Genomic DNA, 27,916 nt, shown 5'->3' with positions numbered 1-27,916 from the left:
CGCTGGCCACGCACTGTGAGCGGCTCCCCCTGCAGCGCCTGCAGGATGAAGTTGCTGACCACCCGGCCATCATTCATGTGCATTCGGGGCCCGAAGGTGTTGAAGATCCTGGCCACGCGCACTTCCACGCCCTCCTGCAACAGAGAGAATGTGAGCCCTGTGCCCCACAGATGAAGGATTCACCATCACCGTGCTTCGTGGCTGCTCCTTCCAGATGCAGGGGCTTTGCCCTGCACACACGGGATGTATGTGCTCTGTAATCAAGCCTGGAGTCTGCAGAGTCACCCCAAACTCACAGGAGCCCTGGATCCCACTGCCAGGAGGCCCTGGCGTGAACACAGTGCAGAAACCCGAGGCCGTTAATCGGGGCAAGAGGAAATGATGGGTGTACATTTTTTGCCCCAGTAAATAAGTATCTATTTTCTCAACAAGCATCATGTTATGCATCTCTTTCCCAATCTCTTTCACATCGTTTTGTGTAAACTAATCACTCAACAGAGATTTAAATGTCAGTGAATGTTTAATAGCTGATTTGAAGAAAAGTAAGACAACACTTTGTCCTGGGGAATGACCACATTGTACCTACATCCCCTTCTGTTCTGCTGAAAAACTCACCTGTTTAGTGAAAAACCAGACCACCTAGCACCTGATACAGTCGATTAGCTCAATGCCTGGGAAGATACACACTTAACACTGATTACAGCAATGGAAGTCCCACGTGGTGAGACTGCGGACCTTCACTCTCTTCTGCACGTTATTTCCAACTTTCCTGTTTTCACTACAATAAACATCTATTACTTCTGTAATTGCGGAAAACACACTTTCAAACACGTAATCAGGAAAGAATGTATTTTTTAACCCCCCCAAACCTTCTGCAAACTATTAATTTCACAGGCTGCTTTGTCAGTGGTAACTGTTTCTATCACCTACTCTGAATCAGTGAACTCTTAGAGCAATCCACCAGACAACAGACATGTATCTCCTGGACCGAAGGGCTCCCCCAACCAGGAGCAGGTGAGGGCTGTGGAGAGTGGGGACCCACACATGCCCCCAAGCCCACAGGGCAGGCCTTGTGGGGGCGCGGCAGACATGAGTCTTGGGGCAGGCGTGCTGACCAGAACCCACAAGTTACTTGGCACTGTTGGCCCAGATCCCATTGTCACAAAAACTGCTGAGCCTGTGTCCACGGGCAACTCCTAGACTGGACACCATGACAGGGATCAGTCTGTACACTGTCCCCAGGGGGATGCCCACTGTCACCCTGACCACCACGTGACTTCTGCACACAGGCAACATCATCTGCTCGGGTTCTTGGTGGGCAGCCCCTGCAGGCGGCACCTGCAGCAGATGCGTTGGGCAGTGAGTGACACCTTCTGAGGGCCACCACCCAAAGGACTCCCACTAGGTACATTACTGTACAGATTTTTGAGACAGTGTGACTCTCTCAAGACCTGTGCATGGGCCACAGGTCCTGGCATACAGTCAGTGCTCAATAAATGCTGGCTATGCTGCTACTAAGTACCCTTAGTTATTATGAGCTCATACCTCATATGTACACTTACAACATTAAGTTACGCTACTAATTTTTTAACAAAAACTGAAAGTTCAACAATAATGTCCTATTTGTGCACCACCTTTATTTAGCTCCGTAAAAGCCAAGAAATACTCCCACAGTCTGAACACAAAAGAAAACAGCCTACAGTCTACAAACCTATCACACGATAAAGTGTAATTATGTACCCTCACGTGCTCAAGTTAGTGTTCTTAGGCACCAACATACACAGAGGCTGTTCCTGGGAGACCGGTTTAACATTTGGTGTCAAAATATCCTGGGCTCAAAAATGCTGCAGGTAGCACTGACATAACTACACTACCACGTGTAAAACAGACGGCCCGTGGGGAGCTGCTCTGCAGCACAGGGAGCTCGGCCTGGTGCTCTGTGCTGACCTGGAGGGGTGGGGGGTGGGGTGGTGAGGTGAGAGAGCCTCAAGAGGGAGGGGATATGTGTATACACAGGGCTGAGTCACGTCACTGTACAGCAGAAACTAACACAAGATTGTAGGGCAATTACGCTCCAATTTAAAAAAAGATGATATAGGTGTGTCTTTTCTAAAACTGATTAAAATAAATGAATAATACAAGTCATTTGCCCCAGAGAAACTTTGAAAGCGATTAGTTCGGCCAAGAAATATGAAATATGCAGAAAAATGTAAATACCTACATCAGCACAAGGTTGTTCAGTGGGTCTTCAACACTTGTGAAAGTTAAAAATATAAGGAAAAAAAGTCTCTGGTAATTGCACCCCCCGCTTAAAAAGAAACAAAGTGTTCAGGGCCTCCCAGCCCAGCCCTGAGTTCTTGGCGCTGGGTACCCAGGCAGCGCCCACCCCACCTTGCACAAAGCCCATGGACAACTGAGCTCCGACTGGGCCATGATGATGAACCTCAATCCAAGGCTGCTCCCAGGATGGATGCCTGCTAGTCTTTCAGTCCTCAGAGCTTTCAGTCTCAGAGGTCTCGTCTCTCAGTCCGAGAGAAACAGGTCTCCCTATCACAGAGGCCTGCCCTGAAAACACCTGGCCACAGTCATTTACCTACATGTCCCTCCAGTAAAGAGTATGTCAGTGAGGACCCCAGAACTGATCAAGCACAACGGATGGCCTGCACATCTCACTGGTGTCTGCACAGCCTTCAGGTGGGCGGCACAGGGCCTGTGAGCAACAGCTCCCGGCCCAGGGCAGACAGCGGGAAGCCAGGTGGGAACCCAGACCCCACCCCTCAGCTGGGAGTGAGAAGATCCATGGGCAGGCCACAGCACAGTGTGACTAAGGAGGCAGGGACTCAGAGGGTGAATAACAATCCCTGAAGATGCCCATGTGAAAGCAAAAATGAAGTATACCCACTAGATAACAGAAAGAGAAGTAAAAAGTTAAAAAAAAAAAACCGTCTACCAACCCGGAGGCCTTGGGAAAACTGAAGTACTTATTATTAACTGCTGGTGGGCAGTTAGTCATAAAGCTGATCCAGCCACGCTGGGGTCTTCAAAACCCAAGGCTTCATCCCCAGAAATCATTGTTTAAAAAAGAGACAGGGGAAAGGCTGCTGACAGCACCGTTAATTTACGACAGTGGGGAACCGGGGAACCCGACCCTGGACAGGTCAACCATGGTCAACTGTACTCGATCCAGCACAGTGACCTGTCTACACCACCAGCCCGCGATACCTGCTTCATGTAGGCATAGCACATGGTCTCAGCGACTCGCTTCCCTTCGTCATAGCAGGCTCGGGGTCCTATGGGATTCACGTGGCCCCAGTAATCCTCAGTTTGTGGGTGGACTTCAGGGTCTGCGGGAGGGCGGGGGGTGGTGGTGGAAGAGGAAGCACTTTCAGAACCTCCCTTTGTTCAAGTTCACATGTTTGACAGACAATGGATAACAATGATGCAAAACGGAGTTTGGGAAAGACCAGGATAAGCATCTCATCTGGAAAGACACCTATCAGAGGGGATTCGGGATTTCTGCTAAGGGCAGGGCAGGCTGGACACCTACAGAGAGGCCCTGAATGCCGCAGAGGACCAACAGAAAAGGGTGGACACAGACACCTGCTCCTCGGCTTGCACCATTGGGGCGGAAATGCCAGAGGTTCAGAGGGGGTGCCAGCTTCACCCCCTCACAAAGCCGCTTTGCTACTCCAACAGCGAGGGTGCAGGGGACACATCATCTCAAACCCGCCCCCCCTTCAGCATGGGGGGCCGGCAGACCAGACGGGGTTGCCTGCAGGCACCACTGTTGGAGCAGACCTGGGGACCTCTGAGAGTCACCCTAACATCACTCACAAGCTGACGTCAGAGGCGAGATGCTAAGTGAGGGTAGTAGGGGGTCATGGAAAAGACGTCCGGGGCAGGACAGGGACCATCAGGGCACTGAGACAGGAACAAGGACCTGGCCTCGCTGCTTCTAGGACACGTGACACAATGGGCCTCCTGGTACCGCGTGGGGACCTGCCAAGCTCTGCAGAGTCCAGAGGTGGGAAGCACAGGGACACAAGGTCCCCACCTCTCAATGCCCCTTCCTGGAGCTGGTGGGAGGAGGGCACTGCCTGGACGTCAGAGTTGTGGGGGTGTTCTGCCTTGCCAGTGGAGGCAAAGAGCAGAGCTGCGTCACCAGAACTGCAGCTTCTATGATTTTTTTCACTTGGTTCCCTTATTTATTTTTTTAAGAGGCATCTCTTCCCACATTGCCCTCTCACTTCCCGGCCGTGACAGCAACGCCTGGAGAAAATCACACTGCATTAGCAACTGGCTTCTGCTGCATCCACTAACTGGTTCTCCAGAACCCTGTGCCTGCGGGCAGGAGCCCCTGAGTGGACAGGGCCCTCAGCCCCCTCTGAACGCTCACATCTTCAAGGTTTGGGGCGGGGAGGGCAAAGCAGGCACCAGGGTTTTCTAGCTCCACCTACTTAAGGCTCTCTTAGAACCTACCCTAAAACAGTGGAGGCGACCAGCACACGTTTGTCCCCCCACCATCTGTCTCCTAACCCCTGAGCTTTCGGGGTTTGGAGAGTGGAGGGGGTAGGGGGGGGCTCTCTCACTAAAGAGCAAATCCTCTGGCTAAACCAGCAAAGCCTCCGTGATCTGACTCCTGAGGTGCCTCTGGAGCAAAGACACTTCTGTGGATTTTTAAGTGGCTGCTGCTTGTTGGCAAGGTGACATAACCGAGTCCTGGTGGGGGAGGTCCTGCAGCAGAAGAAAAAGGCTCATCCCACCCGGAGGAGGGAACACCTTGGTCGCTGCCCTCTGGAGAGGAATAGCCGGGAGGGCCTTTTGGAAACAAGTCTAGAGTCACTGGTCCCTTTTCCCTCCTGCTGTGACAGGAGCCAGCTGTCCAGGGGGACGGAGTGATACCCACTCACCTCCGTACACCTCTGAGGTGGAGGCCAGGAGTAGACGGGCCCCAACTCGCTTTGCCAGCCCTGTGGAAACATGACAGGACACTGTCAGCTTCAAGGGACACGGAAAACACAAGCGCACAGTCAACTGAAGGAATGTTTTAGTACAAATGGTATCTGGTCATCCATGCATTGTAAGTTATCCACTCTTGCTGCATCTACTTTGGAATCTAAATTCAAACTGTAAGAAAAGCACAAACGAACTCCCAGAAACACAGCAGTTAGCTGGACATGTGTAACTGTGAACAGGGCCAAATGCACGGTCTGTGGGCTTTATTATAAGGTATGACTTGGGGAATTTTATAACGATTCCTTCACCTGAACGTAGCAACCAGCACTCCATCAGGTAACTACCCCCACCCCCGGAGGCAGAGGGCAAGGTCCTTCAAATTCTGGCTGCCACTCTCTCCCTGATGGTCAGCCTTCTATCCTCTGCTCCCCACGTGCCCCGGGCACCTCCAACTGTGCCCAAGCGCGTCTCCTGTTCAGGCACCTCTGCCCCACTCCCTCTTTCCTTTGAGGTCCAGCTTCCGCAGGAGCTTCTGCAAAGCAACTGGCTGTGTCCGTGTCAGCTCTGACCCCTTCTCGCCTTCACCCCTCCCAGCAAGAACGGACTACTGTCACCTGCAGTGCTCAGGCCAAGCTCTAAGACAGCTGTCCCCAACCCTTCCGGCACCAGGGGCCAGCTTAATGGAAGACAATTATTCCAAAGACGCGGCGGGGGCTGGGGGATGGTTTGGGGACAATTCAAGCAGATTACATTTACTGTGCACTTTATTTCTATTATTATTACACTGTGATATACAGTAAAATAAGGACACACTTCGCCAGGTGCAGCTTAGCTGTCACTTGCCACTCACTGGCAGGGTTCTGACACGAGTCTGCAGCTCATTTATTCAGGTCTCTGCAGTCATACCTCTCTGCTCGTGATACTCTGTAACTGCAGCCACTCCCTGGCACTAGCGTCACTGCCTCAGCTCCACCTGAGATCAACAGGCAGTGGAGTCTCATAAAGGGCTCTCAACCTAGGCTCCTTGCATGTGCGCTTCACACTGGGGTTCATGATCCTACGAGAATCTAATGCTGCCCCTGACCTGACAGGAGGCAGAGCTCAAGCAGAAATGTGAGTGATGGGGAGCGGCTGTAAATACAGATGAAGCTTCACTCGAGGCTCACCGCCTGCTGTGCGGCCCGGTTCCTAACAGGTCATGGACCAGTACCTGGAGCCCCTGCTCTAAGGGCATTTCAAGGCATCAGCTTTGGGAACCTCTCCCTCCATCTCCGTGGTTGCCAAGTCCCCAACTGTAACCCTCATCTGACCTATCCCCTGTCAGCGGATAGGAGGGAGCATCCTGTAACAGGTGGGAGGAAGGTCATCTTTCTAAACACTGTGAGCATGGTAGCTGTTTCTGCACTGCCTCCAGCTCCACGTGGAGGCGGGGTGGGGGGCTGGAGAGAGTTGGGGGCAGATGTGTGCAGTGGTAAGAACAGGGGTGTCTCCACCAGGTGACCTGACAGTCAGGACACAGTGCCCTGAGTTAGAGAAAGCATCCTTCACCTTCCGCAGAGCCCACTGCCCCGAAGGTTTTGTCTAACAGACTGTGCTCCCCTCCCTGCTGCCCTTTTCTCAAATTGAAATGCAGGGCTATTTCCCAAACCCAATTACAGAATCTGCTTTAAATATTCCATAATTAAATCCACTTTTCACTTGACATTTAAAGAAGTGGTTCCCATCTTCACTTTGCACCTAATCAAAACCCTTGGTTTTTAAACCCATGGAAACAAAAGCGCCTCTGACCTCAACAACCCACATGCGTGTGGCCTACTCTCTGGATTTGTCTGTGGGCTCACACGCAGCCACCCGGGGCGGTGTTCACGCTCACCTTCCACTTTCAGGGTGAGGCCTGCAGTCAGTCTGGAGCTCATTTCTTCAACCCCACGAGGAGGCTCTCCCACCCTCAACTCTGTGGGACCAGACCATGCCCCACCTCTCATCAGAATCTTCTAGCCCCGAGGCACACATGCCACAAGTAGGTGAAGTGCAGGAGGGGCAGGCGGCCACTTGGAAGGCAGGGGATGTCACTGAGGCAACGTAGACCGATTCCCACAGTGATGGAGCCCCATGCTGAGTTGTGACGGCAAACCCAGTCACCCCGAAAGCATGCATGGGGAAGGGGGGCTGAAGAACAGAACTGTCAGGATCCAACTCCTAGTCCCAACACCCTGACTGTCTGCAGGACGAGGGGCCGACTCACCCAGCATGTTCAGGGTCCCGATGGTATTGGTCTTCAGTGTCTTGATGGGGTTGTACATGTAGTTGGGAGGAGAGGCAGGAGAGGCCAGGTGGTAGATCTGGTCCACTGTGGGGGGTGGCAGGAGGCAAAACACACCTGTTACTTCCAGGGACTACACTGGAAAACGCTGACCTCCCAGAATTGGACCATGTGAAAACGGCGCTCATGTAGTTTTCAGCGAAATTCTACTCATCACCTTTCATTCTTCTTAGAAACTAGCTTACTTATGCGACTGGAAGAACTTTGAACAGAAACAAAGTCTGATCATCTGGAACAAGAGTGTGCCGGGGCCCCTCAAGAGGCCTGTTCCCCTCTACCTGGAATCAGTCTGATAGCCGAGTGGATTGCTCTCTGAGAAGATCTATCCGGATAAAGTGCTCAGACTGGAAGGCAGACTGAGTTCTCAGACACAGAGAGAAGTGTGAATATCAAGATGAACGACATTTTAAGTTTATAAAAACAAATCTGACACAAAGGGTAGGGAAGTGTGGGAGATGAGAGCTTTTGTTCCGTTTCTACTTATCCTGCATATAAACACCAGATCTGGAGGTGGGTTTAGAGCCATGAACAGCAAAATGTCTGGATCCCACATGACTCCCCTGGTAGAGGTAACGCTTTAATATCAGTGCCCTCGACCTCAAAAAGGAATGAATAAATACAAATCTAAAACAACATTCATATGGAAACTCAAGGGTGTCCAAACAGCCATGATAACTTTGAAAAAGTGCAAAGTTGAAGGACTCACATTTCTGATTTCAAAACACAATACAAAGCTATGGTAACAGAAGGGTGTGTTACTGGCATCAAGACATAGAGACCAAAGGATCAGAGAGGACAGCTCACAAATGAACCCTCTGTGTATGATCACACGATCTCTGACAAGGGTGCTGAGCCATGCGGTGGGGAAAGGACAGTCTCTTTGCCAAGTGGTGTTGGGAAAACTGCACATCCACATGCAAAAGAACAAGCCTGGACCCTGATCTTACAGCACACAAACCCAACTCGAAGCAGACCAAGAGCCTAAACACAAGACTTAAAGGAAGAAAACGCCCAGAAGGAAACATGGGAAAAGCTGCATGACACTGAATTTAGAAAAGATTTCTTGAATCTGACACCAAAAGTAAAGGAAACAGAGCAAAAATAGACAAATGAAACTACATCAAACATTTTGCCAGGATCAAAGGACACCATCAACAGAGTGAAAAAACAGCCCACAGAATGGGAAAAAATACTTGCTAATTATATGTGATAAGCTAATATTCAGAATATATAAAGAACTCCTAAAATGAACAACACCACAAAATCAACCAACTTAAAAGATGGCAAACACTGAATATATTGAATATATCATCCAAAGATGATACACAAATGGCTAATAAGTGTATGCAAAAATGCTCAATGTCACTTATCAGAAACACGCAAATCAAGACCACACTGAGGTATTGCCTCACATGGATCAGGATGTCTACTACCAAAAACCCCCCCAAAAAGTAACAAACGCTGTCTTCAAGGATGTGGAGAAACTGGGGCCCCTGTGCACTGCTGGTGGGAATGCAAACACAGCAGCCGCCATGGGAACAGCGGGGCATTCCCTCAGAATACTAGAAATGGAATCGACACAGGGTAAGACATTTCACTCCTGGGGTTACAGCCAAGGGAGTGAAAAAGCAGAGTCTCAAAGAGGTGCTCGCGTTCCCACACGCACAGCAGCGTTAATTACAGTGGCCAAGAGGTGAGAGTCACGCAGTGTCCCTGGACAGATGACCCAATGAGCAAATGACTGCCCCCTCGCCCCTCCTGGGAGGGCTAAGGCACGCCCTGTAACACGAGACCTTGTGTTGCCTTAAGCAGTGTCTCCTTCCTACAGGGACACGTCCTGGCTGTAACAGTAAGGCCCCAGTGGCCTCCCAGTCACTGACAGTCTCCCGGAAGAATTACGGGCAGGACAGCGGGGGAAACTTCAGAACAAGCATAAAAAATCAGTCATGAGAGGTGCTAGGCAGATACCACAAGGCATTAATAACCAAGGTGAACTCTCACTACCCAGGAAAAAGTGCTCAGAGCCTGCCCACTGCATGACACACTGCACCCAAAACAAGCATGATGTTCAAACCGCTGAGCTGGGGGAGGGCGACCAGCGTGGCGATCTGTCCATGCTGGCTGCCGGCCACCAAGCGACTCTCCTGCCACCCCGTCCCGAGAACAAGGTTGCATGCCGGAACCGCAACTGGGAAAACAAGAGCCTTGAGAAATGAGCCCGAAAGAGCTCAAGTTAAAGAGTGATTAAAACAGTAAGTTCTCGAGTTCTCCTTTCTCACATAATTTCCTTAAATAGGTTCAAAGTAGTGTTCTTGGCAGGCTGTGGGCATGTTATTTTTATGCTGGGAGGAAGAGGGGCCCAGGGTGGGGTGGCCACAGTGCACTGGCCCTCCTGTGAATTCTGAAAACCCAGGCAGTCTAACCCCAAATGAATGAATTCTGCACACGTGAGACATAGATACAGAAAGAAAAAGTGCTCAAAACTAACAGCTCGTGAGATAATTCAAAATTACTGCTCAGAATCCATACAAAAAAGAAAAAATCAAGTGCTATCTCCTACCAAAGGGGAAATCCACAGAGAAACAGGCGGAATATTTACATCTTCCTGCAGTATTTTTCTTTATACCGTGTTTTTTTAACCAAGTTCCCCGCGTGACCTGTGTCAAACCTCTGCTGTGTCACGGCCACTCGTGGCCACACGGCACACACAGCCTGACCACTGCTCCCCGACACCAGCATCTATGATGGAAAACAGGCTTAAAGATACAGAACTTTTCAAAGTGTAAAGACCAAATTTCTCTTGGCACGGAAAATTAAGATTGGGATTGTGCCTTGACTTCATATCAAATAATACTGACTTAATGCCAAGGGGAGGCTGCCTGCTTCAGGTCTGGCCCAGCACCGGATCAGCCACCAGCTGGCATGCCTGCCCGACCCCCACGATAACAAGCCAACGTGCTGGCTTCCCTGGAGGAATTCCACGTTACATGGAGGGTCTCAGCCCCACAGCCTCTGCATTCGATGCTTACACTTGCACCATCACTGTAAGTGGGAAAATTTTTAAATTACTGAATATAATTCTACAGAAACATTCCAATCTGAGGGGCACTCTTCAAATGCCCACAGAAACACGGGCCCCAAGCTCTCAGCAAATGCCATTTTCAGTCCCACCTCTTACCAGCACCTGGCAGGGTTGCGGGGTGGGGGGGTAGGGTGAGGTGTTGACAACTCCCCCCACCCAGGTCTCCCCTTGGATTCCTCTGCCTGGTACAAGGCACTAACAGAAAGGGCCCAGCACCCAGGGCTAACAGCTCACCCGACACGTGTTCAGAGAACTAACCGTGTCCACCACAGAGAGGTGACAACAGTGCCCGGGACATGGCAGTGCACCTCGGGGTCGCTACTGGCAGTGGTCAGGCTGCCCGTGGCTCCGGGCTCCTGGATGTCCTCCCAGGGCACCGTCAGGGCCAGGACCCAGCTCCCCAAACACGAGGGCCTCTCTGCCTGTTTCCTTCTCTGCAGACACGCTGCCCATGAAGCGGGGGGACAAGCTCTCAGGGAAGCTCTGGGGAGTCACAGGCTACACACATCAGGAGCTCCGACACAACCCACGGTGACGACAGCAGTGACCTCACATCCATCTGGGCACTTCCCAAGCCACCACTTCCTGGATGGCCAGGTGCAGCACACAAGTCCCGCCCCCAGCAGCATGGGGTAACGAAGCTGCGCTATGTTCACGCCATGGGAAGATGCTAACAGCACAGAGTGGGGGAGATGTGTCTCTGTAAAAAGACCTGGTGCAGCTGCACAAAAGAACACGACTAAGTGCCAAAAAAGAAAATAATGATAAAATAATAATGAAGTAGCACTGCATGAATGATACAGAACGATCATCAGGATACAAAAAGCAAGGGGGAAAAAATTCAGAGCAACACAAAAAAATGCTACTTTCTCTACCGTGGGGAAGAATCATGAATACCTGCTTGTGTTAACTGGGTCACAGAAGGGAACTGCAGATGAGCGAATGTTAAGAGCAGTCTCCTAGAGTGAGGTGGCAGACAGAGGCAAGAGGAAGACTTTTTAAGGCATTTCTTTTTAATTAAAAAAAAAAAAAGTTGAACCATATAATTTATATTGCCTATTAACCATACATTTAATCTAAAAAGATCACATTTAAAGAAATTATTAGATATTAACAAGAACAGAGAGAGCATTTTTGGATATGAGGATTAATTTTCTATTTTCTTTTTTATACTTTTCCAAATTTTCTGTAGCATCTGTGTATTAGTTTTATCACTAGGAAAGAATCATCTTTTGAAAGGAGAGAAATAATTAAGATTCTCTTCTATGTAACTTTTAAAATTTTGTTTATTTTTTATTATTTCTGGCCTTTTAGTTAGTTAATTATTTCTGGTCTTTGTGGCTGCTCGGACTTAGTTGCTCTGCAGCATGTGGGAGCTCCCCAGATCAGGGCTCAAACCTGTGTCCGCTGCATAGAAAGCCAGACTCTTAACCCTTGACCACCACATTCTATCTCTCAGCCCCCGTGACCCTCCCATCTCTGCAGACTCCACTTTACCCACCCGTGTCCTCTGCACATGGATCAGAGGTATTTAAACAGTCATTCTGGTAACTCCATGTCCCTGCTACGTCTGCTCCAGGTCTGATGTTGGCTTTGCCTCTTCAGACCGAGTCCTTACTGTGGACGCGCACCATGCACCAGGCACAGTGGGGATGAACAGGCTGGACACAAGCTGCGCTCGCTGCCCTGTAGCCCTCGAGGTCAGAGCTGACCCCCTGGGACCTCGGTGTGGTCTCCCTGGTTGTCCCTGGGTTTCCCTAGAGACTCTTCCTTACCCGGGGCCCTGGGATTCCTCTGGTGCACCTGTTGTCCTCGGAGTCTCCTTGAGGGGAGGGGGGAGTGAAGTGAGGGGAGAGGGGGTCCCAGGATGGGGTCTCCTTGTTGTGAGCCTAGGCTGGGGGCATCCCTCCATGCTGGTCAGGCTGTGGGGGGAGGTCGCCCCTGAGGAGCCTTCAGGGGAGAACTGGGTGCTCTGTGTGGATTTTTAGGAGGGTTCGTTCCCCCCACCCTCTTGCCCCTTGCTGGAAACCTGTCACTGAGAACCCCTCATGGGGCTCCTGGAGGGGAAACTTAACACAAGGGCCCCCGACCCCCAGAGCTGAGGCTGGGACTTACAACCCATCCACACTGTCCCAGCCCCTGGGCAGCTCCCACTCACTTCCGCCCAGTCAGGCACACCAGGTATGCCCAGCACCATCTCAGGATCCCAGGGGGCAGTGTGCCCTGGGCCTTCTGTCCCCTGCAGGAGCAGAGATGGCTGCCGGCCATCAGTCTGCTCATCACCCAGCTGTGAGGACAGGAGGGGCTACTCCAGGCTCCCAATTGGTCAGATCAGAAACCTGAAGTCCACCCACCCATGAAGATAGCTCCTTCCTCTTCCAGCTCATCTTCCAAGGGGCTCCCCCTCCCTTCAGGAGCATCTGATCAGCTCTGAGAGCTTGGTCACCGCCTGCTGTCCTGTCCCTAGGGCCCTCTCCTGGGACAGACACCTGCCTGTGTCCAAAGTGCCGTTCCAGGCCACAGCTCAGCGACCACCATCCCGATGGCCTGGCATCCATCCCACAAACCACACACACCCTCTACTGGCCCTGGCTTCTTAGAAACTTCCCATGTCCTGAATGGGTTGTGGGGTGGGGTAGGGGGAGAATAATTCACTTTACTGCTTCCAGAGCTAGTCTGCAGGGTAGATTCAACATCAGAAACTTAACCACTGTGGTGGGTAAAATCCAGAATTCTTTTAAAGCCATAGACAATCTTATTAAGTTATTTCCGTGATTACAATTCATTCCAAAGCAACAACTTTCTTTCCCAATCCTCTAACCCCGACAATGCAGAGGCCTCTGTCACAACCCCTGTGACAATAAGGCTTCCTGTCTGACCATTTCATAATTCATCACCACAAGGGGGCCCTGAGGCCACTGTGCCCGCCCAGACCCGGAGCCAACCCAGTTATAAGCTCCTCCACCACACGGACCACCCACTCCTGAGTCCAGACAACAGCTACTTTCCCACTGGAAATAGGAAATCAGAATAAACCACAGTGGTCACACTTTGAAAATATACGATGTGTGCCGAGAAGAAGCTGGTAGAGCTCTGCTGGGGAGATGAAGATCAAGTGGTACCATTGGGACCCTGTTAAAACCCACACAGCATGCCAGCCCGGGAGACAAACAGACCAACACAGTCCCACAAAATGCTTGTTAAAACAGGAGAACATTCCTGCCCTGCTGTAAATATCAGATCGACAGCCACGTAACAGTGAATCTAGACCGTTCCCCAATCCAGTCTCCACCACAGACGCCAGGGTAGTGCCCGAGATGTGGTGAGACTGTTTCCAAAACCAGACAGGGACTCAACATGACCGAGTCAGCCACCCATCCGGGGGCCCCATCGAGCCCACACACCCACCAGACACCAACCAGCACAGCAGCCCTCGCTCACCTTCGATGTACAGTGGCTCCACCACGTCGTGGTTGATCAGCTCAAAGTTCTCGTGGCCAATCCAGTGCTCCACGTTCCTCTTCCTGCCGGTGAAGAAGTTGTCCACCACAGTCACTTCGTGACCGTCCATCATGAGTTTGTCTGTGAGATGAGAACCCACAAAGCCTGCGCCCCCGGTTACCTGTGTGGGGACAGCAGGGGAGAGCACGGTAATCACTCTGTACCAGGGATGTGTACCAGTGCAGCCCCTACTGAACAGGGGAGGTGTGTGCGGGCAGGGAAGGTTGTGTGTGGGCGGGGGTGGAGGGGGGGTGGTCTGTGCAGGCAGGGCCATGTGTGGGCGGGCAGCGGGGTGTGTGCGGGCAGGGGAGGTGTGTAGGGGCAGGGAAGGTTGTGTGTGGGCGGGGGTGTGTGTGTGCAGGCAGGGGTGTATGTGTGTGCGGGCAGGGGGGTATGTGTGGGTAGGGGAAGGTGTGTGTGGGGAAGGGGTTGTGTATGCGGGCAGGAGAGGCTGTGTGAGGGCAGGGGAGGCTGTGTGAGGGCAGGGGAGGGTGTGCGCGGGCAGGGAAGGTTGTGTGTGGGCGGGGGTGTGTGTGTGCAGGCAGGGGTGTATGTGCGGGCAGGGAAGGCTGTGTGTGGGCGGGGGGTGGTGGGGGGTTGGTGGTGGTCTGTGCAGGCAGGGCCATGTGTGGGCAGGCAGCGGGGTGTGTGCGGGCAGGGGAGGTGTGTAGGGGCAGGGAAGGTTGTGTGTGGGTAGGGGAAGGTGTGTATGGGGAAGGGGTTGTGTATGCGGGCAGGGGAGGGTGTGTGAGGGCAAGGGGGTGTGTGTGCAGGCAAGGGAAGGTGTGTGAGAGCAAGGAGGTGTATGTGCAGGTGGGGAGGGTGTGTGCAGGCAGGGGAGGGTGTGTGAGAGCAAGGGGGTGTATGTGTGGGCAGGGGAGGGTATGTGCAGGCAGGTATGTGCGGTCCTCTGACTCTAGAGCAGGGAGTTGGACCTGTATACGTCTAGGCAGCCTGGAAATCCAAACTGCCACCAGGAAGTGATATGAAAAGTAGCAGTTATGAGTTCATAGGGCACTCTTCGACGGCGAACCTTACATTACTAAAAGATCCTTGTTCTATATGGGTGGGACGCTGAGCATCACTGATGGGATTCTAAATCTTTTAGAATCACTTTTGTAAAAAGTACCAGAACATGCGTCTATTTGGTGAACTACCGAAAAGAAGGATGTCATGTTTAAACTGGACTCAGAAACCTCATAAAAAGCTATGACCTTTCAAGCTGTTCATAAGAACAAAATAAGCAGCAGCAGACACTGTGTGCAGATCAAGGCCCTGCATGAGTAACGGCACTGTTCAGCTGTGCACGGTCAGAGACCCGGCCGAGCAGAAGTGGGGCAGCTTTGAACGACCACCAGAGGCCAGAGATCACCAGGAATGTGCTTCTAAAACAACACCCAGCAAATGTGAAAAGGCAATTATGACTGAAACAATTTTAACTAATAAAAAGACTTGATCCAGATAATCTACGCAGAGGGGGCTAGATAAAGTGCATCTTGTTTTTGGAGGGTAGGAGCAAAAATAATAAACCGATGGAAAATACATTCTCTACTCATCCTGGCGACCCATCTCACCTTCTCCTTCAAAACTCACATTCCTGTCACCCTCCTGTTCCAAAGTGAAAGAATTAACAGTAAAGAAAACATGCACTCTTTTCACCTAAGGAGAAAGCACCATGACCTCTAGGTCTATGGTTGTAAAACATTTACTCTGCATGAAGCCCTCTGTTCATAGAAAGCCTGATGCGTCTTTCCAGTGTTTAACCCAGGTGTGAGCAAAGTTGCCTGGGGAGCAGGGGAGAAGGCTGACTGCGGCAGGGGCGGGGGCGCGGGGGACAACACACCTGTCCACCATCGGAGGGTGTGCTCAGATGAAAATACAAACACGAAGGTTTAGAACACGCACAACCAAGAAGCCCTGATGCCCCTCAGTCTCCCATCAGCTGCATCTGTTCTCTGTCGGGAATCCTGTTATTCTACTCCCCTTTGCTTCAGGGATGAGAACCGACATCTGGGGGCTGGAGTTTTGGGCCAGGATCCCTGGATCCCTGAGAAAGACACATCAGCCTGTCCTCCTGATTCCATAGTCTGTCTACCACCTGTCCACTTGTCTGGGGTGCGTTTTATCTTCCGTGCTCCTACATTTTCATCTATACACCTGGACAGTGATTTGAAAGAATAGTTTTTTGGAAAAATAACTAACCTCCAATCTGGCTCACCCCTAGTGCTTGCCTCAGGTGAGATTTCACTGTGTCTTACCTTTATTTAATCGCATTTTCCCACAGTTTCTACATCAGTAAAATTACATCTTTTCAGAAGAAATTTAACCCCTCTTAATGTAACTCTATATTGATATGCAAACACTTCCAAAAATAAAATGTCCCATAGCATGCCAACTTTATCTCTGCACCTAAATAACCAGGTGAGACCCGGGAGCCAGCAGAAAAGCAGGGTATTAAGTCATACAGGACAGCCCCCAACATTTCACTAGCCTCAGTGGCGACGAAAAACTGCGTGAAGCACCTGTTACTCTGTAGTTGCTAAGTCATGTCCGACTCTTTGCAACCACATGGACTGTAGCCCACCGGACTCCTTTGTGCATGGGATTTCCCAGGCAAGAATACGGTTACAGTTCAGTTGCTCAGTCCGGTCTGACTCTTTGCGACCCCATGGACTGCAGCAGGCCAGCAACCCTGCCCATCACCAACTCTCGGGGCCTGCTCAAACTCACGTCCATCGAGTCGGTGATGCCATCCAACCATCTCATACTTTGTTGTCCCCTCCTCCTCCTGCCTTCAATCTTTCCCAGCATCTTTTCCAGTGAGTCAGTTCTTCACATTAGGTAGCCAAAGTATTGGAGCTTCAGCTTCAGTCCTTCCAATGAATATTCAGGACTGATTTCCTTTAGGACTGACTAGTTTGACCTCCTTACTGTCCAAGGGACTCTCAAGAGTCTTCTCCAACACCACAGGTCAAAACAATCAATTCTTCAGTGCTCGGCTTTCTTTATGGTCCAACATACATTCATGATTGATGGAAAAATGATAGCTTTGACTAGACGGACCTTTGTTGGTAATATCTATGCTTTTTAACATGCTGTCTAGGTTGGTCATAGTTTTTCTTCCAAGCAGCAAGTGATTTTAATTTCATGGCTTCAGGAGTGGTAAAAAAAACAAAAAACAAACAAAAAAAAACACCTGCCAAAGCAGGAGATGTGGGTTCAGTTCCTGGATCAGGAAGATCCCCTGGGGAAGGAAGTACCTTAGCCTGTCTTAAAATAGATTAAAGATTTTTTCTGGAATAGTTCCTTTCTATCTAAAGTATTTAGGTTTACGTAACACAGCTACATGTGTGCATGCTAGGTTGCTTCAGTCATGTCTGACACTTTGTGATCTCATGGACTGTAGCCTGCCATGCTCCTCTGTCCATGGGATTCTCCAGGCAAGAATACTGGAGTGGGTTGCCATTTCGTTCTCCAGGGGATCTTCCCAACTCAGGGACTAAACCCACGTCTCTTACATCTCCTGAACTGGCAGGCAGATTCTTTACCACTAGTGCCACCATGTAACATAACTGGGTGTTTATAAAATGTTTCTTCTACTCAGCTTCATCCCCTCAGGCAAGCATTTTAAATGGAAACAGAATGGGCAGAAGCTTGGCACTCAGACAGCTTTCTCAGGCCTCGCCCATGGAACGGATCAGGCCCTGCACAGCTCCGCTTGCCCCTGTGGTCTGTGATCTCAGTCCCACATGCTCCTGTGGGAGCCAGCAGGGTCCAGCTCAGGTCAGCACCCAAACTTATGCCTCACAGTTCATCAGCAAAAAGAAAAAAAAAGTCTGTTGGAGCAAATCTCTTCTTTGTGCTGAGGCTTCAACAATTACTGAGAAGGCTTTAAGTTTTAGCAGCCATATGCCAGCCTTAGGCACCAAATGACTCTGAAATGTGGCTTAACCAATGAGGTGGTAAAGAGTGAAAAACACTAAGCCTATTGACTGTAATTGTACAGAAAGTGAAATTAATTCCACAGGGCTCAGCGTTGACAGGAAAACCACCCACCCTGGCAGTGACAAGAACCCTCGAGAGGCTATGCAGGGCTCATATATCAGCACAGAGTGTCAGATTTTCTGATCACTCTGACGGGTGGTAACAGGAAGATTAGGAAAATCAGCTTTTCACTGATGTGTATGGCTAAGTCACTTCTGTTATGTCTGACTCTTTGAGACCCCATGGACTGTAACCTGCCAGGCTCCTCTGTTCATGGGATTCTCCAGGCACAAATACTGGAGTGGGTTGCCAGGCCCTCACCCAGGGACTGGACCCTCTTACTGTCTTAGATCAAATGTCTCTTATGTCTAACCTGAATTGGCAGGTGGATTCTTTACCACTAACACTACCTGGGAAGCCCTCTTCACTGATGTCTCTCCTGATCTGTACCTAAAGGCTTGCACGTTTTTGACAGAAAATACCCAGAACACAAGTGTACACAGGCTTCAGAGTCTGCTCGCGGTGAGATTTAAGGAGCCACTCGAACAGGCAGGGACCTTCTGTAACTTCTAAAAGAAAAGGGAGGTTGTGTTGGGGAAGCAGTTTAACTCCGAGTCACAAGTGTCAACTCTGGTGTCCAGGACGCATGGTTCCTCAACAGAGATGTTGGCTATGAATAGACCCCCCGGCATCCTAACCTTTCATACATCAAGTCACAGGTCAATCAGATGCTCCACATAGAACCCAATATTCAAGTCTTTGGATTTTGTCCTAAGGTAATGGGAGATGAAGAAACCCTTATCCAAGAAAATCCATGAAAGTTCAGTCTGAAAATCCATGAAAATAGGAGCCCCAGCCCGCTCACTGCCTCACTGTCCACCCCCACCCTCAATCCCTACCTCCACCAGTTCAAAGCAGGTGAGAAGGTGAGATTCTCAGGAATGGCCAAAAACAGGGGCTCCCAGTGACAGGATTTGGCATCTCACTGGGGAGGGCAAACCCTGCCCCCAGCATTTCTCATTTCTGGTCCCCTTTGGTCTGGACTCCTGACCCCTGAGCCTGGTGGTCAAGTGCCCCCTTTCCCCACCCAGCTCCCACCTGCGCCTTAGAGCAGAAGCTCCTCCCCACCCCCATGAAAGGGTGTGACTGTGGGACCCTGGTCACCCCTGCTCAGCCCCCATGTGGCCTAGGGGCGAGGCAAGAAGATCAGGGGCTACTCCTCCTGCCCCACCCCCTCCTCCAGCTCCAGAGGTTTCCTGTCAGGTGGCTCAGAGACTGCTCCCTGGGGACAGAAGGAGTCAATTCAAAAAGAGAACAAAGCTCTCCTTTAAGGAGCTGACTTTATTTGGAATAAAGGGGGAAAAGTTCGAGAGTAAGGGGGACTGGGATGGAGAGCAGCGAAGAGGGGCTGGTGCCCCACGAGGACAGCTGGTTCAGCAGGCAGACCCGGGAGAGACCCTGGAGCCCCCAGGGTCAGGACAAACCTCCACAGCTTGGCTCAAAGCGCCCTCTGCAAAGGGGCGAGAATTTAACTGGGTAGGACCAAGGGACAATTTATTAGGTCCTGATGAAAGGACAGACCACAGCACAGGCCAGTTATAGGAGCCTAACAGTTGCTGTGACCCCACACAAGGGGAATGGTTCAACAGGGCCATCAGGGAAAGAAACAGTGCAAAGACTGTGCTGGGACCACCTTCCAGCGTGACCGTGTCCATGCCTGAAGCTGCAGCCACCACTCTCACACTCCAGGGGAAACATGTCAGCAACATAGACCAGCCAGGCCACTGAATAGACACAAACACACCAACAAACCAAAATACAACAGGCCTGGTGGGGAGGGGTGAACAGGATCCACAGCTGCCGCAGGGCTCACCCAAAGTGGCCAGTTTTCTACCAAAAAAGTCAAGATGCACAAAGAAACAGCTGTGTGGGAATCAGCATAGGACAGCAACCAGGCGACACACCCACCCGTGGGACCCAAACGTCAGATTCAGTGGTCGCCGAAGTAGCCACCACAAGTATACGCAAAGCACTGGAGGAAGCCAGCTGAAGAAGTGGAGAGAGACTAAAGAGAAGAAAGCTGTAAGACAGAAACAGATGGAGATTCTGTCATCAAGTGCAGTAACCAAAGAGGAGAAGGCACCAGAGTCAACAATGTGGATCCAGCAGAAGAACGAACGTGCAAATGTGAAGCCAGACCAGAGGGGGTTTAGGCAACATGCAGAACAGAGAGAACTTGTAAGGGAACATGAGCAGAGCTTCTAACAAACATGAGGTGCTGATGACCACCCCAACATGCAGGTAATGGGAAAATACCAAGGAAAGAACAGCTGAAACTCCCCGAAACTGATGCAACATGGTAATCCACACATTCAAGAAGCTCTATGAGCTCCAAGCAGGAAAATGTAAACATGGGTAGACACGTCACAGGCAGACATGTCACGTTAAAAGTGATGACGACCAGAGACAAAGGTGAACTCTGAAAGCAGCTGCGTGGGGCTGAATACTGTCCAGCAAAGTATGTCCTGTGAGCCTCAGAACGTGACGTCATTTGGAAACAGGGTCACTGCGGGTGTGATCAGTTACAGTGAGGTCACTATGGAGTAGGGTGGACCACAAGTCCAGCATGAGACACAGGGAGAGCAACATGTGACAGTGGAGGCCGAGACTGGGGTGAAGCCTCATAGAGCAGGGGGCTCAGGGACTCCTGGCCAAAGTACAGTGGAGAGAAAGGCCTGGAACGATCCCCCCCAGAACCATCAGAGAGGACAGCCCTGCCAACAACTCGGGTGTAGACATCCAGCTTCCAGAACTGGGAGCATCTGCTGGTGTAAGTTACAGTGTCGGTGGAATTGTTACTGCAGCCACAGGAAACCGAACAGGAGGAAAAGAAAATGACGCCTGAAGCACAGGGAACCCCGTGACTCACTGCTGACGTTTCATAACAAATGACAGAGGAAGCAGTAGAGAGAAACTGCAGCCAAGAATTACAAACACCAAAGATAACTTCTAGAGATAAAAAACAAAAATAAGATAAGAAACATTCATTGCTAGCAGACCGGCCATATAAGAAACACTAAATTCTTCAGGCTGAAGGCAAATGATTCTAGAAGGCAGGGGGAGAACAAAGTAATTAAGTAACTAACTATAAAAGGCAATATAATCGTACTTTTTTCTTCTCTTCTGAAATCCTTTCAATTTAAAGACCAAACTACTTAGCACAGCATTGTGGACACACTTAAAGCCAAAGAACTAAACACCTACTGGTTAAAATAAAAATGTTATGTTATGTTTTAGCACTACAACAAAAAAGAAAAAGCCAGTTGAAAACAGTATGTATATAATTGTATTATGTATCCCTATAAAAATGTATTATCCTTAAAAAACTGTGCTACTTATCCTTATAAAATATAGAAACATATTTGACAACAATAAAGCAAAGAAGGTAGGTGAGAGCAAAGTTGTTTGCAGTAAAGAAATGACACCAAAGTTAATTCAAATCCATAGGAACAAAAAAAGGCAAAGTGGACTTGGTGATAAAAAGATTAACATTCTATAAAGAAATGGCAACCCATGCCAGTACTCTTGCCTGGGAAATGCCATGGACAGAGGAGCCTGGCAGACTACGGTCCACGGGGTCACAAAGAGTCGGATACAACTAGCAACTGAGCAGCAGTGGCAGCGGCGCACATGGTCTAAAGGGGTCACTGTAGACTCAAAGGTATAAGACACTGAACGTAAAATGCAGTATCACAGAAATAGCAATAAGAAAGAGGGAGTGGCTGTAATGCTACCAGACAAATAGAGATAAAACAAAAAATGTTCACAGACAAAGAGGGGGCATTGTGTAAGGACAAGAGAGTCAATCTATCAAGTGAATACAACAGGTATAAACATTTATACACCTAACGGCAGAGATACAAAATATGTAAAGCAGAGCTGAAAGAACTGAAGAGAGAAACAGAGACTTCTACAATAACCAGAAACATCAATAACTCATTCTCAACACTGCACAGAACTATGCAGCAGAAATAAAGGAAATAAACACTCCAAAAGCACAAGCCCACTGGACCTGCCAGATGCCTCTGCAACACTCCATTCAACCGCAGTATAATACACAGTTCTTCTAACACATTACTGACCAGGGGATCTTTGTAGAAACCAACACCTGTGTCAGTAATTTGTTTTTTTTTATTTTTATTTTTTTTATTGTCACCCTGCTTATTTTATTTTTAAACTTTACAATATTGTATTAGTTTTGCCAAATATCGAAATGAATCCACCACAAGTATACCTGTGTTCCCCATCCTGAACCCTCCTCCCTCCCTCCCCATACCCTCCCTCTGGGTCGTCCCAGTGCACCAGCCCCAAGCATCCAGTATCCAGTAATTTGTTATATAAGTGAATATTGATATATCTCAGATCAATACCATTTGGGTAACAAAAGACATATTAATACATCTCTGGTCAATAAGTTGTTAAGAGAATAGGAAATATTCTCCAGGACAGACCATATTCTAGGCCACTAAACAAGCCTCAATAAATTTAAAGGGATTCAAATCATACAAAGCATGTTCTCTGAGTATAAGGGAATGAAATTAGACTTCAGTAACAAATCTGAGAAATCCCCAAGTGTTTAGGTTAATGGATCAAACAGTAAATTATAAGGTAAATTAGAAAATACTTTGACATGAATGACAAAGAAGAAACAGCACGGCCAAAACTTAGGGTATGCAGCCAAAGTAGAGAATTCCTAGAAAGATAGAAACTACCAAAACTAACTCAAGAAGAAACAGGAAACTGCACAGATTTATAACAAGAGATTGAATTACGCCCAAGTGCAGATGGCTTCTCTGGTGAACTTCACCAAACATTTAAAGAAGAATCACAGTTGACCCTCCAACAACTCAACATTCAGGGGTGCCAAACTACCACATACTGGAAAATCCAAGGTAACTTTACAGTGGGCCGTCCACATCTGTGGTTCCACATCTGCAGATTCAGTTAACCACAGACCGTGTAGTAAGTACTGTTATTGTTCAGTCACTAAGTCAAGTCCAACTCTGTGACCCCATAGACAGTAGCCTGTAGACTGCAGCCTGTAGAAGGACATGGCAACCCACTCCAGTATTCTTGCTTGGAAAATCCCAAGGACAGAGGAGTCTGGTGGGCTACAGTCTTGTATTTGTTGTTTAGTCACTAAGTTGTGTCCAACTCTTTTGCAGCCCCATGGACTGTAGCCCACCAGGCTCTTCTGTCCATGGGGTTTCCCAGGCAAGAATACTGAAGTGGGTTGCCCATTTCCTTCTCCAAGGGATCTTCCTCACTCAGGAATCAAACCCACATCTCCTGCAATCCTGGCGGATTCTTTATCCCTGAGCCATCTAGTAAGTCAAGTACTGTAGTGTGTATCTACTGAAAAAAAAAATCCACCAGTGCGGCTCAAACCCATGTTGTTCAAAGGTCAATTTAACATCAAATCTACACAAAGTCTTCCCAAAAAGTAGAAGAGGAAGAAACACTACCCCACTTATCATACAAGGCCATTACACCTCTGAGACAAAAACTAGGAAGAGACATCACAAGAAAGTTACAGACCAATAGCTCTTATAAACATAGACATAAGAATTCTCAAAATACTAGCAAATCAAATCCAGCAAGATATGAAAAAAGATTATACATGGTAATTATCCTGGGTATGCAAGATGGGTTGCAAAACAAATAAACTAGGAAGAGAAGGGAAATTTCTTAGTCTGATAAAGGCACCTCTGAAAACCCACAGGTAACACCATATTCAATGGTGAAAGGCTGAAACCTCTCGCCTGAGATCAGGAACAAGACAAGGAGGTTTGCTCCTCTCACTTCTATTCAGCATCAAGTGTTAGAGATTCCAGCAAGGACAATTAGGCAAGAAAGTGAAATACAATGCATCTATATTGAAAAGGCGGAAGCTAAGCCACCCGTATTTACAGGTAACATGACCTGCATGAAAATACTAAGGAATCCACTTAAAACTATTAGACTCATCAGTGAATTCAGCATTGCTGCAAGACATTAAGAAAATACAAAAATTAATTGTGTTTCTATTCACCAAGAGAATTTCTTTTTTGGTTTCTTTACTCATTAAGTTGTGTCCAACTCTTTGTAAACCAATGGAGTGTAGCCCACCAGGCTCCTCTGTCCATGGGCTTTTCCATGCAAAAATACTGGAGTGAATTGCCATTTCCTTTTCCATGGCATCTTTCCAACCCAGGAATGGAATCCACGTCCCCTGCATGACAGGTGGATTTTTCACCACTGAGCCACCAGGAAAGCAACAACAGAATACACAATATAAAAATGAAACTGACAATTCAATTTATACTAGCATCAAAAAGGATAAGACACTTTAGAATAAATTCAATGAAGGAAGTACAAAACTTATATTCTGAAAAACTACAAAAGAAAAAATTAAAAGAAAGTAATGAAGACCTGAATAAATATAAAGACACCCCATGTTCAAGAACTGGAATACCATTAATATGGCTATATGCCCCAAACTGACCTACAGATTCAATTCACCTCTATCAGAATCTCAGCCAGCTTCTTTGTGGAAAATGACAGGCTGATCTTAGAATTCACAAGGAACTGAAAGGGGTCCAGAACAGTCAAAACTATCTTGAAAAAGAAGAACAAAGTTGAAGAACTCACAACTCCCAATTTTAAAACTTACTACAAAGCAACAGTAATCAAAACAGTGTGGTCCTGGCACAAAGACAGACATCAGAATGGACAGAACTGAGAGTTCAGAAATAAACATTTGGGTTTATGGACAGTTCATTTTTTATAAGGGTGGCAAGACAATTTGACGGGCACTGGACCACTGGGCAGTCCAGATGCAAAAGGATGGGAGACCCTTATCTAAATCCACATATAGAAATGAACACAAAATACCTAAATGTAAGAACTAAACCTATAAAACTCTTAGGAAAAAACAGGCAAATCAGTGACCTTGGATTAGACTATGTCTGCTTCAACGTGACATCAAAGCACAAGGAACACAAGAAAAAATAAACTTCATTAATATTTAAATCTTTAGAGCTTCGAAGAATACCATCAACAAAAGACAACAAACAGAATGGTAAAAAAAGATAACTGTATATCGTGTATCTGATAAGAAACTTGTATCTAGATAAAGAACTCTTATAACACAAAAATGAAAAGAAAGAGAACCCAATTTTAAAATGGGCTAAGGGTCTGAAAAGACATTTCTCCATGGAAATAAAAGAAATGGCCAACAGGCCCATTAAAAGATGCTCAACATCATAAGCCACCAAGAAACTCAAATCAAAACCACAATGAGAGGGATGTCCCTGGTGGTGTGGTGGTGAAGACTGCGCTCCCAATGCAAGGGGCCCCGGTTTGATTCCTGGGTGGGGAACTAAGATCTCGCGCGCTGCACAGAGAGCCAATATAAATAAATGAAGAGACATTATGTGAAACAGACACACAATTAGACACCACGTGACATGACGAGGAGGGCTACCAACAGAGACATATAATGACAAATGCTGGCAGGGAAAAGGAAAGATCGGACCCCGCACACACTGAAGTCTGTAATAGGACGTGAAACGGTGCAGTCACTTCACAAAAAGGTCTGGCAGTTCCTCCAAAGGTTAAACAGAGCTGCCATGTGACTCGTAGGATAAATGGATAAAGTGTGGTCTATCCATACAATGAAATATTACTTGTAATAAAAAGATATGAAGTACAGATAAATACTGCAATGTCTGCATGTGCTCAGTCGTGTCTGACTCTTTGCAGCCCCATGGACGGTAGCCCACCACGCTCCTCTGTCCATGGGATTTCCAAGACAAGAACACTGGAGTGGGTTGGCGTTTCCTTCTCCAAGGGATCTTTTCAATCAACCCAGGGATTGAACCTGTGTCTCCTGCATTGGCAGGCGGAATCTTTAAAACTGAGCCACCTCGGAAGCCCACTGCAACATGAATAAATCTTAAAAACACACTAAGTGAAAGAAATCAGTCACAAAAGGCCAAATTGTGCATTATTCCACCTGTATAAGCACCCAGAGTTGACAAATGTCCACAGACAGAAAGTAACCCAGTGGTTGCCTTGGGGTGGCAGGGCTGGGGGAACGGGGAGTGACTGCTCATGGGCTTGGGGTGTCCTGTCTTTGGGGACAAGATGTTCTGAAGCCGGTGATGGCTGCACAACTGTGGACATGCTTGAACTACTGAAATATACACCTCAGGGCATATCACATCTCAACACGGCTGGCACTGGCTCAAAAGGCAAAGGTGCCAGTCTCTGGGAACACACTTTCCTACACAACACCCACATGGGGTTCTTTCACTGGTGAATTCGTGTTCATGTTTAACAAGGCAACCACTAGCTGGGAAAGCCCTCGACATATTCAGCAAGGTGGTCTGTGAACCAGAAAAGGTTTTTTAAGACCACTGTTCTGGGAGCCGTTTCACATTTCTTCAAAAAGTTAAACACAGGGTCACCACACAACCCGGTAAATCCTTTCCCAGGTGTATATATGCCTAGAGGAACAAGAAAGCTATGTCCACAGAGCCTTGTATCTTATGTTCACAGTAACCTTAAAGCAGAAACAATCCTAAATGCCCATCAAATGATGACTGGATAACCAAAACGTGGCCCAGCCTCACGATGGAATACTATTCAGCCAGAAAGAGGAATGGAGCCTGGACTGTCTACAGTATGGATGAACTCCGGAAACATTATTCAGCTTAAGAAAAAGACCACATATTGCAACATTTGAAATACACAAAACAGGCAAATCCAAAGAGACAGAAAGTCATTCCTGTGCTTGCTAGGAGCTTTGGGGACAGGGGGGTGGGTTAGGAGATGACTGCTGATGGGTGTGGGGTTTCTCTGAAATCAGGATGCAAACAAACCATAAACCACTGAACTGTATACACTGTACCAGTGACTTTCATGGGTTGCAAATTACACTTCCATTTAAAAAGCAAATTCCTTGATATCACAAACATAAATCAGATGTGTAAACTTACCAAAATTCTTTTACGGTCCTTTTCTGATAAAAATTTTACTGGTGGGTATTTCTGAGTGAAGCTGTAGAGCATAAAGAGATTATAAAAGAAAAAGTCAAACATCTATTTGAGTCTTTTCTTCACCTGGCCCCAAAACAAACGCGGACGTGAGAACTGCTACTGTTTGCTCCCCTCTCCTTTCCAAATGAGTGCTGTAGGAACTAAGCTCTCACTGACTAATTTGAGTTCAAGATGAACCTGCTCCCTGTCTAGGATCAAATAGGTGTAACAAGAGATGTTATCCCTGGGCGGGGAAAATTGAAGGATGAACCAGCCACTGGCAGCCAGAGCTAAACACAAACCGGAGATCATGGCATTGAGATGCTGGGCCCAGGACAGGGAGGGAGATGCTGGCTGTGTGGGGTCACAGACGCAGCCTGGCCGACTGTGCCTCTGAGAGGAAGAGAGGAAGGTGCTGACCACAACTCTGTCTGCCTATCCCCTGACTGGGCAGCTTCACGATTCCAGCCTCCCCTGCCCAGAGGCCCCGGGACAAAGTGACTGGGAATCAGTCCTTCCTACCCCCTGGGGTCCATATGATCCGGTCTTGAGTCTCGTCTTATGTTTGAATGCCTCCCACCCCCGTGAAGGCACCACTGATCCCCCAACCCATACGGATGTCCCAGGACCTGTACAGCACAAAGAGCACAGAAAGTATCAAATGAGAGTCAATACGTGCAGATTGGAAATATCCCCTTAAAGTGACTCGGTCAGAAACAAAAGCACTTTAAAGAAACGTGGACAGACCAGCTCTGGAGTCATTATTTTAACTGGAGAGACGCTGGGCGGGGGCCCAGTCTCCATCCCCTCCACCTCCCCAGCACACCCAAGATATGGAACACATCTTCCCTGTGCTGGTGGAATTGGACACAGCAGGACAGGTCCTCGGACAGACCCTGGGGCTGGGAGTTGGGCATGGCGGGGGGCGGGAGGCTTCTGACAGGGCACGTGATTCTCCCATAAGCACTTCCAGACTCTCAAGACGTCAGT

The 27,916-nt window shown here is 48.5% G+C and overlaps 1 protein-coding gene across 3 annotated transcripts in view; it reads right to left on the bottom strand.

Moving 5' to 3' along the window:
* Positions 1–27,916, bottom strand: part of UXS1 (UDP-glucuronate decarboxylase 1) — a 56,541-nt gene that overhangs the window by 9,514 nt on the left and 19,111 nt on the right. For all 3 annotated transcript variants that reach the window (XM_070798765.1, XM_019970242.2, XM_019970243.2), the window contains exons 5-10: positions 26,888–26,948; positions 13,803–13,983; positions 7,202–7,306; positions 4,911–4,970; positions 3,223–3,344; positions 15–134 (exon numbers count right to left, since the gene is read on the bottom strand). In XM_070798765.1, coding sequence (XP_070654866.1) covers positions 15–134; positions 3,223–3,344; positions 4,911–4,970; positions 7,202–7,306; positions 13,803–13,983; positions 26,888–26,948 — 649 coding nt within the window. The remainder of the gene's footprint in view (positions 1–14; positions 135–3,222; positions 3,345–4,910; positions 4,971–7,201; positions 7,307–13,802; positions 13,984–26,887; positions 26,949–27,916) is intronic.

The sequence above is a fragment of the Bos indicus genome, chromosome 11 (genome assembly GCF_029378745.1).
Source record: "Bos indicus isolate NIAB-ARS_2022 breed Sahiwal x Tharparkar chromosome 11, NIAB-ARS_B.indTharparkar_mat_pri_1.0, whole genome shotgun sequence".
Lineage (NCBI taxonomy): Eukaryota > Metazoa > Chordata > Mammalia > Artiodactyla > Bovidae > Bos > Bos indicus.
The sequence above is the reverse complement of the archived record's forward strand: the minus strand, read 5'-3'. Positions and strand labels throughout refer to the sequence as shown.